This window comes from Grus americana, chromosome 20 (assembly GCF_028858705.1).
Source record: "Grus americana isolate bGruAme1 chromosome 20, bGruAme1.mat, whole genome shotgun sequence".
NCBI lineage: Eukaryota > Metazoa > Chordata > Aves > Gruiformes > Gruidae > Grus > Grus americana.
The window spans coordinates 7,201,305-7,215,301 of NC_072871.1; the positions used below are offsets into that span (position 1 = coordinate 7,201,305).

General features: G+C 38.6%; 1 protein-coding gene across 14 annotated transcripts in view; it reads right to left on the minus strand.

The window, feature by feature from the left end:
• Positions 1–13,997, minus strand: part of RALGPS1 (Ral GEF with PH domain and SH3 binding motif 1) — a 136,579-nt gene that overhangs the window by 16,232 nt on the left and 106,350 nt on the right. For all 14 annotated transcript variants that reach the window (XR_008580012.1, XR_008580010.1, XR_008580011.1 and 11 more), the window contains one exon: positions 10,044–10,111. Coding sequence is in view for 11 of the 14 variants with exons in the window: in XM_054848797.1 (XP_054704772.1) it covers positions 10,044–10,111 (68 nt within the window). In the remaining 3 variants the exon portion in view is untranslated. The remainder of the gene's footprint in view (positions 1–10,043; positions 10,112–13,997) is intronic.

The following is a 13,997-nucleotide window of genomic DNA, read 5'->3' on the forward strand; positions in this document are numbered from 1 at the left end:
TTTTTTTTTTTTTTTTGAAATCAGACACCCATTTAGGAAACAGAGTGAAATTTGCGCTTATATGACTACAACACAAAAAGTGATCATTATAACTTGATTTTAGCAACACCTTTTATTACATGGACAGCTTTGGAACAGAAGTTGTTTGTTAAAAAAACCTGAAACAAACTATGTAATTAAAAGGACTGCACTTCTCAGATTGAAAATAAGATTATAGACTCAGACTTCTGTTCAGGTTAAAATACCGTCTGGTTAAGGTGAGATGTGTCAAGGGTGACAGAATTTGTGGAAATAGGTATAGAAGCCTTACAGCTTAAGCCAACAGTTCCAGTCTGGCTTCCTTGCTATTATACCTGGCAATCATGATTGCTTTCATTAGTCCTGTGAAAGGAGGTAACGGACTTATTCTCATTGCTAGTTAGGTGTCTTTAGCGAAAATCCTGATGACAGAAAACAGAATGCTTTGTGGGATACGAGGAAGCCAGAAATATCAACTCTATCTGGAGTGGCCATTTTCTAGGTAGTTCTGCATCTTCCTCATCCCCAAGGCAAGAGAAGGAAATGTATACAGTTTGGCTTGGTTAACCCTGTGCTAAGGTAAAAAGAATCTGAGCTTAAAACCCTTCACAAAGTCTTTGCCATCTGGTCTGCTGTCAAATGTCTATGAAGAACTGTGAAGTTCAGAGTTCTTGTTAGACAGGACCCGTGCTGCAGGGTACACGCAGTTCAGCAAGAAGCCTGGGGTGCAGAGGGTGTCAGCGTGAGATATGGGGCACAGGGGAGATGACCTCATTTCTGTAAGGGGGTAAGAGACAAGAAAGCCTGTGCCAAGAAGGATGCCAAAGAGGGTAAGTGGTGAGATACTGATGAAAACTGCACAGACCAAGGGATGTTTATGGACATACCAGACTGCTGAGCAATTAGCTGGGGAAGCCATGCCTGATACTGCTGATAACAAAATTCCAGTATTTAAATTAATTTGAGATTGAGTTATTTTGCCCCTTTTTTTCCAATAAGTGAAGTCATCTGCTACTGCTAACTCTCCTCTTTACTCTCCTGGCTCCACTCCTAGTGCATACTGTTTCCACGATTGCTATTCTGTTATTTTGCCTTTCATGGAGACAAAGCACTCTTAGTAGGATTTTCCAGTTAGCTGGCATGAACAAGGGTTAGTTTGGTTTTCATTATTTCTCAGCATCATTTTCAAGACTATGCTGACATGCACAAAAATAATGTAGAAAAATATTAAAACATTATTAAAAATTTGTTTGCGTTAGGGAACGTGAGACAACTTCATCAGAGTGAGCTGAGTGCTGTTCAGAGATCTGCGGCAAGAACATTTGGAAAAGTTTACACATATCCCAAAGGATCTCACTGTTTTTTCCTTTGCATAATTTTTCCATGAATAATCCTTCAAATGTTATAAATGAATGTTACTTTTGCAATCCTTCAGTAGAACATGTGAACGTTTACAGTCTCCAGAGCTTTTAAAAAAAGCAACAGAGTGAAGGAGTTACAGTTCACAATTTTTCTCCACTAAAAATCTATCAATAAACCAATACTACGCATCGAAACAGAAAACTGAAAATAAGTTGCATATTATATCCTGAAAATCAGAGTAATTTTTCAGGAAGGTAAAACAGTCTCAACTATTTACTACTTTTTGGTGAGCAGCTAAGAAGTAAAACTGATACTTACCAGCTCTGTTTCTAAAACTTAATGAAGACATTCCAAGCCACAGAATCTCTAGTTAAATCTTTGCTGTAAATTTTTACTGTTCTGTTGCCATTGTAACCAAAGTCAGTGGGTGATAATTAAAACTTTCAACTAGAAAGACCTACTTACAAAACACACAATAAAGAACTTAAGAAGAATTTTGTGCACAGAATCAAGAATAACGCAAAAAGATTAAAGCTAGAATGATGGCTATTGTAAAAGCATAGTTTTAATTTTCAGAGTACTGCTTTACATTTCAACTGAAGTCTATTAATGCATACAAGATACAAGAGACATGTATATTATGGCTGCTTCTCAGATAAGAGCAAACTAAGAACAAGAATCAGTCTTCAGCTGCACCTCTCTGTGCTCCCCCAAGACACACTCCACAAAAGGGGGAGGGGAAGAAAAAAATAGAAAAAAATAGAAAAAATAGAAAAAAGAAAAAGGGGGGGAAAGGGGGGGGGAAGGGGGGGGTGTTTTGGTCAGACGAATTGAAGTCTGCCTGCTCTCTTTGGAAACAGTATGCAAACGCCTGTTGCTGCGGTGCTCAGGAAGATGACTGAATGACAGTAGTCTTTTTTGCAAAAGGACTATGAACTATTTCTAATACCATGCCCTGGGAGTAAAGGGAACATAAATAGGATTTTGTATTTCTGCCACGTGATCCCTGTTGCTGTAATTAGTATCCTGCTCTAATCTCCACCTTCACTGTATGTAACAGCAAAAGGTACAGAAACATGTATAAGAAGTAATTTGGAAACCTTATTGTGCAGTGCATTTTTTTTTTACCTTAAGGACAACAACTGGTAGAGAATATTACTTTGTCTACTTTGGCAATCAAGAATTTCTAATTCTAGAAAGAAAAAGATTAGTTCACTGTTTCATTCCAGAAACATATTTTTAAATCTTCCACAAATCCTCATTTTCTTTTCATTTTTTGCATTTAAGAAGAATATGTTAAGTCTAGGGAAACATTCAGCAGAAATCATGATTAAGATTGCTGGAAATAAAACTGTCCGGCTTTGCTGCACTGTCCTTTCTTTCTCTAAGTGTTTTTCTTTCACTGACAGTCCAGATGAACCACAATTTTCTCAACTGCCTTCTACTTCTAATAAGTGTAAAGAACATCTTGCTACCTGTTCACATTTTCTTTCAAATCATTCTCAGGTTCTTTAATTTCTATCTTCCACTTATCCAGCTACAGTTTGTTCTTTTTTCCATTGATTCCCTGCTGCTACTTAATGATCCTTGTGGATCCAAAGTGGATTTTCAGGTGAAATGCGCACGTTTGCTTTCCTAAATAATCAGAAAACTTATCCTTTTTCTTCCCATAAACGTGAGTGTAACAGTGAATCGTGCCGGGTTGTTATCTCAGGACACTGGTGTCCCTGAACGTGCAGCTCAGGCAGGCACAGCTCCGTTCACCCTGTGCCGGCGCTGTGATGAAAAACCTGCGTGCGTGTACGAGGAAGTAGTTCAATCTTCTTGGACCGTTCCATTCTGGCTTACGGTTTTTTTGCTAGAAATGCCAGAAAGGGACGAATTAAGTGATGTGGACACAGAGGGGAGTTTGTTGATGGTAATATATGAAGTATCAAAATGTACAAAATGGACCCTAGAGAGTTTGCCCAGTAGTACTCAATCCAGTATCTCCTAGAGTAGGGCTGTAGAAGTATGTTAACAATGTAGTGAAAGATGAAATTACAGTACAGCCAAGATCACGTTTAATACACTTAGGAAGGACAACAGCAAACCAGACAAGTGCACCAGAAACCTGGGGCGCTTTTGTCTGTGTCGCCATATGAGGATCAAGTACAACTAACCGTATTTCTCATGTACTTCTGACTGCACGGTAATCACACTCGAGCGTATTTCCTTCACGTGCTTCCTGAACAGAGGTGATACTTTCAATTTCAGGTGTTACTTTTATGGAATCACTAATTGTCAGCATTTGCGTTACTCATACTGCACCAGTGGAATGTGCAAAACCCTGACTTACACTTTAGCAAAAACGTTTTAATTTCTTGCAGCTGGATCTGCAGGGTAGTGCATGAGCTTGGATGACATCCATGCTGGCAGTGAAGACGTACCCATTGTGAAAGCATAGCTGCAGGGAAACTCTGAAGTTTGGGTTCAACAAAATACATTAACCAATCCATCAAAAAATAACTTTTTGCAGAAATTATTTCAGGTGACTGCTCTGAAGAGAGAGGCACACAAAAAAGAGCAGAAAAGCCCCTTGTCCTCTGGCTGGTTTATATGTTCTTCAAATTCCTAGGGAGTAATAGCTTGGTAGTTAAAATAAGCATCAGTAAACTAGCATATTAAAGAGACTTGTTTTGTAAGGAAGTCACAGAAAGTAATAAAGCTAAAAATAGAGCATGATCATTCTCTCCCTGATAACTTTCTATTTGCTTTGACAGAATATTCTACAATTTTGGTGAAGCTTTGGTCTGTTAAGAAAAAAACCACGGCACACTAATTCTGGCTGGATTTAGTGGTCGATAACAACATGTGAATCCCACGCATTTGTCTGGTATTAATTTCTTTCAAAAATACTGAAATGTGCTGTAAAAATTTATAGGGAAAGTACCGCAGAGGAAGAGATTGGAAATAAGTGTAAGTTTGAAACTGAAGAACAAAGTTTTCTGGATGGTCTGTAAACTTTTGTGAAGAAAACTTAGTTCTTCCATTTCTACCTTAAGTAGAGCGTAAGAAAAGCAGACACTATGCACATGAAGCAATAACCAAGCACTTGCAGGAGGATTAGACAATCCTCATTTCCACAGAACGATTGGCTGCTAAAGCACTTAGCACAAACTATTTATTAGTTGCCAAAGCAACCAGTAAAACAAATGGCAAAACTAAATGTCAGCTCAGTGTTTACACGGAAAATGATGGTGTGGGGTTTTTCTTTTATTCTAAAATGCTGGGACTGCTGTACAGACATCGCCAGTGTAGTATACCTACTTCCAGAGGGTTCCAAATGTGCAAATATCCCAGTCTGTCTTCCTCTGTTTCTTCATTTTCTACATTTTTAACTCTTACATATCACGTACTTTACATCCGATAAACCTACTGCTTCTAATTAATTAAAATAAATATTAAAAGTTCTTTAGCAACTCTCAAAGCTGAACGGACTCAGTACAACGGGCTGAATTTTACCCCAATAACAAAAAAGAGATTACACCTGTTTCAGATTAATTACTCCAGATTCCTGGTAGGGTGGTAACATAAAACCTCTGTTCTACTTATTCTCCTCTCAAGAATTATACCAAGACCTATTTGGAAAAAAAAAACCAACTAAAAAAAGGAGGGGGTGAGGGTCCATCCCTGACTATTGCATAATGAAAACCCCAAAATAAGGGCTGCCCACAGCTGAGGTCTGGCTGTTGCTAAAAAGGACTTCCAAATGCTTACTTTAATGAAAGGGTTCGTTAAAAATCACAGAAGCATGAAGACCAGTCTTTGAGTCACTTAGTATTAGATATAATTTTCTGGATATGGTAATTATTTTAACGTTGGTTTATCTTTTTATATTGTTTTCCAAGATAGGATAAACATGATATATTTCAGAGAACTGAGTAACCATTTTCTATATTCTGATTAGCACCATACCCTGAACTTTTCAAACATTAAGATGAATAAAACACATGCGTAAAGTTTTCTATACTGACCTACACTCGGTGTGCAAATTCTAAGGAACTTCAGTTGCTTAGAAGGCTAACTTATTTACCATACATTAATTTTTTTCTTTTGTTCTAGGAAAACGTATTGAGTTATACCTTCCAAAACAATCTGTCTAATAGCTGTACCATAAATGCTGGGCACCTCCTAGCCAACACTGCAGGAACACAGATGTCTTTTACAGCTAATTCAACTGGAAACTGTGAACAGTTAGCATACTATAAGCTCTCCAGCTACATTCTCTCTCTCTCTCAAACCATAGCAAGGCAGAACGAACAGACTGAAGTTGCTGCCAAGGAAGTTGTGTGAATCACACAGTTCCTGAAAACATACAATTAAACTGTTTAAAGCTCCTTTTTAAATGCTACTTGCAAGAGACAAGAATCTCTGCGTGCGTTATGAAAGGCAGGGAATCTTCCTGTGAAAGCACTATTCACAATTATATATGCATTTGGTAATTAAATGAGACCATCTTAGCCACTAGTATACCAAACATAGCTTGTTGTGAGACGTTCGCTTTAATCAGATGTCTGCCTCCTGTTCGAATTTACTGGAAAACCAGTTGGCAACCAAAGTGGAAAATGGACACATGGTTTTCTCCAGTACTTTGCAAACAGAAATATTGAAAGATTTAACTGTTTTTATTGAGCCTCACAGTCATAAAGATACTTTAAGGGGAAAAAAAGAAACCCACAATGTCCCTGGCTAGAGTAAACTGTTAATCATCCTCTGAAAGACAGAAAACTGAAGTTCGGTAGAAGATAAAGTCACAACGCTGGGAAGGAAAATCCATTTCCATCATCAACACAAGTAATTACACTTCAGGACATAAAGACGAGACTTAAGTCCATTATAGACTGTGGAATTATCACCACGATATCGAGCTTTTTCTCCATATTTGGAGAAACATGGCAACCTGTACGAAGGCAGTATGTCACATGCAGAACTCGACCAGACTTACTGCTATTAGTAACGTATTAACTTTCCGACCGTCAGGAGAACTGAACTGATGACTGCCCTTATGGGCCAAGAACCATTCTTTTACCTTAAAATCACTATATTCAGGCTCCTATGCCTTAAACTATTGACCTGAACGTTAAACTACTGCCTAAACTATTTTGAGATCCACTCATCATTATAGCTTGCTGACTGCAAAGGATTTACTCCTGGCACACAATGGCTGAGGTGGAAATAATCTCAAACTATAATTTGAATCCAAATTAACCTGACTCAAATATCTTCAAATGTGCTATTTTTAATCCTCCACAGTCAAATATCTCATTACTGATATCTGGGTATTTTAGCTCGGAATTATTCAAGACTAACGTATGGGTATATTTCTACTCATTAATGTTGTGAAATAAATAATAAATGATTGTCTTCATGTTTAGTTAAATTTAAAATTGAATTCATGCTAACTTACTTAACTAACCTTCTCCAGGAATTAATTTGTTTTTTTCAATAAAGTACACTGGATTCCCTTTAGTAGCATTTTTGCAGCTGCATAGGTGCAGGTCACTGAAAAATTAAAGCGGGTATTACAAAATGCTGGTGGCATTCATTGTGTCACTGGCAGCAAGTGAGAACTCTCTAGCTGAGCAAGAAATACAGCAGTCCACAAGCGTGTCAAGCTTTCAAAGGAAATACTAACAGAAGAACGGAGCAATAGGAACGACTCAAGACTCAATTTCTAGTAATCGTATTAATTCTCACTCTGTATAAAGCAGCCTCACAGAGCATATAGGGGCACTGCAGATTCAGAGGGGAAAGTTCACCCTCTCCTAATACTACCAGGTACCATACGATCGCATATTTAATTGAGCAGGGACTACTCAACATTGTCCCAAACAATATTTGTGGACTCCAGCTGAACTCACTGCAGTATAAAGCCATATTGCCTGGCTCAGGAGAGCCAAGAACTTCAAAAGTTCTTGTTTCCAACTTTGCAACTGCATTTTTAATTGCCTTCCATGACAGTTCTAATAAAGTCTAAGCCTTCAATTAAGAATTACAGAGTATTGGTGATGATCACATACTATGCTGCTATGACCAAAGTTAGAACTTCCACAACCATCCTAATTAAATGTTAACATCAAAACTCTAGTGTAAAGCATTTAAACGTAAGCAATACAAAGCGAGAGCCAGAAAACAAAGAAGTTCACTCATATAATCATATGAGGAGAGACTTAGTCTTAAGTATGAAAAAGCAAATCCTCACAAAAGAAAATCAAGTATTACATGATGTGGTGGGTTGACCTTGGCTAGCTGCCGGGTGCCCACCAAGCTGCTCTAACACTCCCCCCCTCCTCTGCAGGACAGCAGGGAAGAAAATAAGATTAAAAAACCCTCGTTGGTCAAGATAAAGGCAGTTTAATGAAGAAAAGCAAAGGCTGCATGTGGAAGCAAAGGAAAACAAAAAAGAATTTATCCTCTACTTCCCATCAGCAGGCAATGTCCTGCCACTGCCTGGGAAGAAGGGCCTCTGCAGCGGCAGCGGTTGCTTGGGAAGACAAACACCTTAATAATAAATGCTCCCCCCCCCCCCCCCCCCCCCCAGTTTTTATTGCTGAGCACATCGTAGGGTATGGAACATCCCTTTGATCAGCTGGGGCCAGCTGTCCTGGCCATGTCCCCTCCCAACCTCTCGCACACCCCCAGCCTGCTGGCCCTTTTGGGGGGCAGTTGGAGGGACAGCCCTGATGCCAGGCAGCACTGCTCAGCACCAGCCAAACCCCTGGTGCCTTGTGACCACCCTCCTAGCTACCAGTACACAGCACAGCACCATGAGGGCTGCTATAGAGAAAATTAACTCCATCCCAGCCAGACCCAATGCACAAATCTGTACAAACCCCCGCTCCTTTTGAATTTACCTAGCTAAGGAAAAATTCTTCCTGTGAACTACTCCCTTACATTTTACACAGCAATTAATAATACTGAGCATTAAGGGGGGAAGGGGAGAGCGCCTTCTTGAAGAAATGTTTTCTTCCAACTTATTATTTCTATAGCTTTTATTCCTTTTTCCTTAAAACTGTATGGACTGAAGCCCAGATCAAATGTTTATCTGACTCTTGGAATAGCATTCACGATGCTGAGACAAACGAGAGGTTTCCCGTAAATGACCATTTGACACTTAGAAGGGGCTTCATGCAGCCAACACGAAGAGCTGGGAGGTAGAGGAAAACCACCCATAGTTATTTTTCTCCTTTCATATTTAGCATCTTCCTTTTTCTTTCTTTCATGAGAAAAAAGACACTGTGAATACTAAATGAAATTGCTTGTCAGACAGAAAATTGGCCATTCAGGTTTAAGAGATTAAAATAGAACAGCTTTTGAGATAACGGCTCCTATAGTAGTAAGTACGTTTTACATGGCCTGCTGTTTGTTTAGTCTGTTCATACAAATAAACTGTGTTGGTATAGCAGATTTGTTTTGGTCAACTTGTGGATGGTACTGTAGTTTTTTAGATGTTGCTAAAAGCTATTACAAATCTTTTGTTCTCCCACTTTACACAATGAAATTGTCTCAAATTTATGTGTTAGTTCACACAGAAACCAGAAGGGAGAATTTCCTATGTTATTTATTCACTGCATTGATTCATTTGTACTGAAAGAGCACTCTTCCTTCTTCACTTACTCAATAATAATGAAAATGCAAGCATTTGTGTAAAAAAAAAAATTTTTAAAAAAATCACACAATCTCATTTCTGTTCTAATGCTAACAAACATCCTGTGTTATCCCTCAAACTGCAATCGTTTATATACAAGTCAGCAATCTTTATTAATGACTCATGCTACTGATAATACCTCTGAATTACCAGGTCTGGCTTCTGGACAAAGCAGCTCACAGCAATACTCACTACTGGGAATCACGGCCCCCAGTGGACTCTGATCGGGTAACAAGGTTAGTGGGAGACCTGATACTGAGATTGGCAACCTTGGCAATTTGCACTGGTCAAGTTCAGGCATTAATTTTAGACTTACTGTGCTGTAGCTGGGTTTTTAATCTCAGCAGAGGAAAGTCCAATAGGTTTTATGCTGCCTGTTAAAAATGTGAAACCTACTAATAAAATAACTTAAAAATGCTTTTCTCTGCCATCCAGGTAAACCTGTTCTCCAGAAAGGCAAATAACAGTACATTCCTCCTCTGCAATTAGGTCTTACTTCTGAAATCAAATTGTTTTCATTCATTTAAGATCAATGGATTTGTTTTACCTAGTCAAATGAATGCTGATACGCATGAAATCAATCTCCTTATGTCGGATATAATTTGTTACTGTAAGAACCTCCGAGGGTGACTATGATAAAGGAAGAAAATTATTTAAGATGAAGAACAGTGCTAACCCAAGTACAACCTGGCTATGTAGAAATTTGCAAGAAAAATCAGATAATTTACAACTATCAGAGGAGTGGTATTCTGTATCAAGTATATTCTGAAACTGGGCATATACATCGAAATGGATCAATTCTCTGACATCCCTTACAAGATAATTCTGTAATTGCAACAGAAGCCCGTGTTTGAAACTGATTAATTTCTCCAAAAACCCTCTGATATAAGATGGTTTTCCCATATACTCCAGTGGAGGATTTCTGCAATTAGAATTATTTCCTTACTCAAAATTTTCAAATGAAGTTTTATACCTGCAAGATCTTCTTTGGAGGAAACCAGTCGAGGAGAGCTGTTACCTGGCTCAATTCTTAATGATAATCTGGAAAAACAAGTTTTTAGAGAAATTAACAAAAAAAAATTCTCAATAAAAGTTGAAAGAAACTAAAGAAAGTAATTATTTTGGCAGTGGTAAGCAGGAATTTTTCTATCTTGGAAGTGTAGTTATTTATTTTATTATGTAACAAAACAATAAATTTTTTTAAAGTAAATCACTACCTGTTAGATCCAAGAAAGAAACTGTGAGGGAAATCTATTAAAACAGAAATGGAAACTGATATTTTATACTCCCTATTGGTGTAAGAATGTAAATGCATATAGTCTTTCACCTGAAAAAAAGCCCTCCAAAAGTTAGTAAATTTAGATACAAACCCAATAGCAAACATTTTATTCCCTCCGTGCATGAAAAGTGAATTTATTCTGTTACCATGTGGAAATGTGCACTCAGAAATAGCTATTTAGAAATATTAGTTACTATGACTTATAGAAAAGGAGCATAAGTGGGTAAAGTGACCAACACTTAGTAGTAAAAGATGATAATTCGAAGAAAGTTATAATATTATATGCCCCTCTGCCTGACCTCACGTGGTTTATGATGCACTCACTGTTGCCTTAGCACTCCAACACATGCCTTGACCTTACTGTGTGTTTGACTTCTGCCACCTCTCAAGTTTATGCACTCTTAACTTGACGTTCATGGGTCCTTTGTTCTGTACCAGTTTGACAAAAAAGTATGGAGGACTACGACGTTAAGTAAATTTTAATGGAATAGGCATAAAACCAAAGGAAAATAACTGCTGCCACTGCACAGCATTAAACACGCAAAAACCTTGTGAAGGTTTCAAGCTGCAGACTGCAGTACCCTGCTATATACAACCACCAGTGAAAGTCGTCTTAACGCTAGATACACACAGGCAAAGGAGTGGGTGGGAGGAATCGATGACAGCATTTCAAAATATGGCGTATGGCTTAACTATCACTTTCCTTACTACCTGGTCTTTCACGTACACAGAGTTTTATGGGGAATACCTTCCAGTCCATTCTCCACAGCATCCAAACACTGCCAACTATGTTTTAGTGTGAAGTTAGTAAACAAACCTATGGTCCCTTTTCATGGTTTAGAATTTTTATTCTTCTGGTAGTACTAGATTCTTTTAACTATCCAGAGTAATGTATTTCAAGTAGGTAACAAATCATTCCTTTCCAGACCACCTTTTCTTTCTGTCGTCATGATTTCCATGGCCAGGAAGTGGCAACGTGCCTCTCCTAGAGCCCAACAATGAGGAAGTTACAATAATGTAACTCAGTGCACGATTCAAATGTTCATCATATAGGAATTCCTTTCGGTATAGAAAAATGGCAAAAACACTTAATGAAGTCCTTCCCTATAAATAGGGCCCTACTGTGTGAATTCATCTTCCATGCCTGCAGGAACGTTCCAGTCGTATCCCTTGCACAGTAGTTACTCCTTTGTTCATTTTTGAGGCTGATCTGTTCCTCACTATATTAGAAGTTTATTGTTCCCATGCTGTGAGCTTGATTTTTGTGCAGAAAGCTTTTTAAAAAAACGATCTTAGTTTTAAGAATCTCCTGCAGAACTGCGCTATTTACAGATATTGAGAAATTTGGGTGTTAAGCTCATTATACTGGGTTAACTCATATTTGACGAACCAAAGTCGTTATGCAAAACAGAACACTCATTTTAACTTGTTTCACCTATCAGTTGTTCTCCAGACAGAAGCAGGCAATCCTTCTCCTGCTAACTCGCCACTGTTCCACAACTGCTAATTTCTTTCTTCTGTCTGTACAAGGGAGCTGTTACGTATCCTTCCCCACATGCGATAGCTGCATGTTTTAGTTTCTGCCAGCTTTGAGGAATTCATCTCTCATGCTCTTTCCTTATCCTGTTATCAAACTACTCCGTTTTATTAGCCTCCTGTGGCAACAGCCACAATTTATTTGGTCGCTGTGGAAGCATTTGTCTAATAAGCCCATTGCAAAAAAGATAAGACTGCAATTCAGTCCATGCAAGCAAACAGCTTCCCCCTTTTACAATGATGCGATTTGTAATGCATTCCTCCTGAAAATTTCTTGCTTTGTTAGACTAAAAGGAATTTAAATCTATATGTAAGGATTACACGCTAAGAGTCTTCTTCTTAAGCATGCTGAACTGAATCATGCTCATTAAGCTTGTCCAGTCTATCATTTCAGATACCTGTTTACAGAATCAGGTATTTTTCAGAGCAATTGTGGCAGGACTACCTCACATACCTGAGGAGACCACGAATCCCTTGTCCCCAACTTTACATTTTGTATCAACTTAATTAGAATCATAGAAATCATAAAATCGTAGAATCTTAAGGTTGGAAAAGACCTCTAAGATGATAAAGTCCAACTGGTGACCCAACACTACCTAAACCATGTCCCGAAAGCGCCACGTCTACACGTTTTTTGAACACCTCCTGGGATGGTGACTCCACCACCTCTCTGGGCAGCCTGTTCCAATGCCTGACCACTTTCGGTGAAGAGATTTTTCCTAATATCTAATCTAAACCACCCCTGGTGCAACTTGAGACCATTTCCTCTTGTCCTTTCGCTAGTTACTTGGGAGAAGAGACCAACACCCACAGCACCAACACCTCGCTATGTATCAAGCTCCAAGATCCAGTACGACTCTTACACGTTTGAAAAACAGCAGACATGAAATACTGCCTACGAATATGGACATAAGGGGAAGTACCATGACCTGCTGTCAGATTTAAGGCAAGAGTATTCTTATACCTTCTTTAGTGACCAGAACATCTGCAAAAGCAAGTAAGATCAACTTTCATGCAAGAACTTGTACTATACTATTTCTCTCTTTCTGTTTAAAAATATTATTGTAAAGAAGAAAAGGGGAAGATAACAGCAGAAAGTAAGATGTAACAACTTTATGCTTTTAACAAGGTTTTAGAAAGAGGCATGGTACCATTATACAATCTAGAAAGCACCCGTAGTGTGTGCTGCACTTCAAAGTTCACTGACAGAGCAACGAGTGAGTCTTCAGTGCTATAAAATGAGATTACACCACTCTCCACTGGTCATCTCTCTAGAAAATGTAAAGTTAGATAATGTTGTTTAGCTGTTTGGTTATGTTAAAGTACACTCTGAAGTCTTAGCCCTTACTAAGTTTCTGACAGTTTGGTCATTGACTTCAACAATGACAGAATTCTGTAATGTTTTCAAAATAACAAAAATGGAATTTAGTTATACAACTTAGGAAAATGCAGGATGTATTAAAAGAACAACAAATAAATATGAGCCTAAATTTGAGTTCTGGTAAATATAAAATACTCATGCTGACATGTTTAACAAAATATTTAAAATAAACTGTGAGAAAAGGGAGTATATTCTGACAATGAGATGTCATTCTTGGACCACCTTCTCTCCTCTTCCCTCTCTCTCCCAGAAGGCTGGAAACAATCAAAACCATTTCTGTTTCAAAGAAGAGAGACTGACAGTCAGTAGGGTTTCAGCCAGTCTTGGCTTGTTTGTCACCACCCAAACTCATTTTTGCAATTCCCCTGACACTGCATTTTCCACGGAGAAGCAAAGGTTACGTGCACGCACACGTGAGCTCATCTGCTCTCAGCCCACCACACGTGCATACAGTTATGCCAGCAGCACGACCAATGTCGCCCAAAAAGCTCTCGCAGAGTGGGAACCTTTGGCCCCTCAGAGGCTTAGTGTGATACTATCAACAGGTCTGTGCAGACTTTGACACCCGATGTGCTTACGACCAATTCATCATTCATACCCATCACATATCAAATTATACCTCTCAGAGCTCACTGTCCCCAATGGTATTCACTAGCATTACTACAAGTAAAAAACTACCTTTGTTCCACCGTGCCTAATAAACCACTCGTAACTCATACAGACATTCTCTT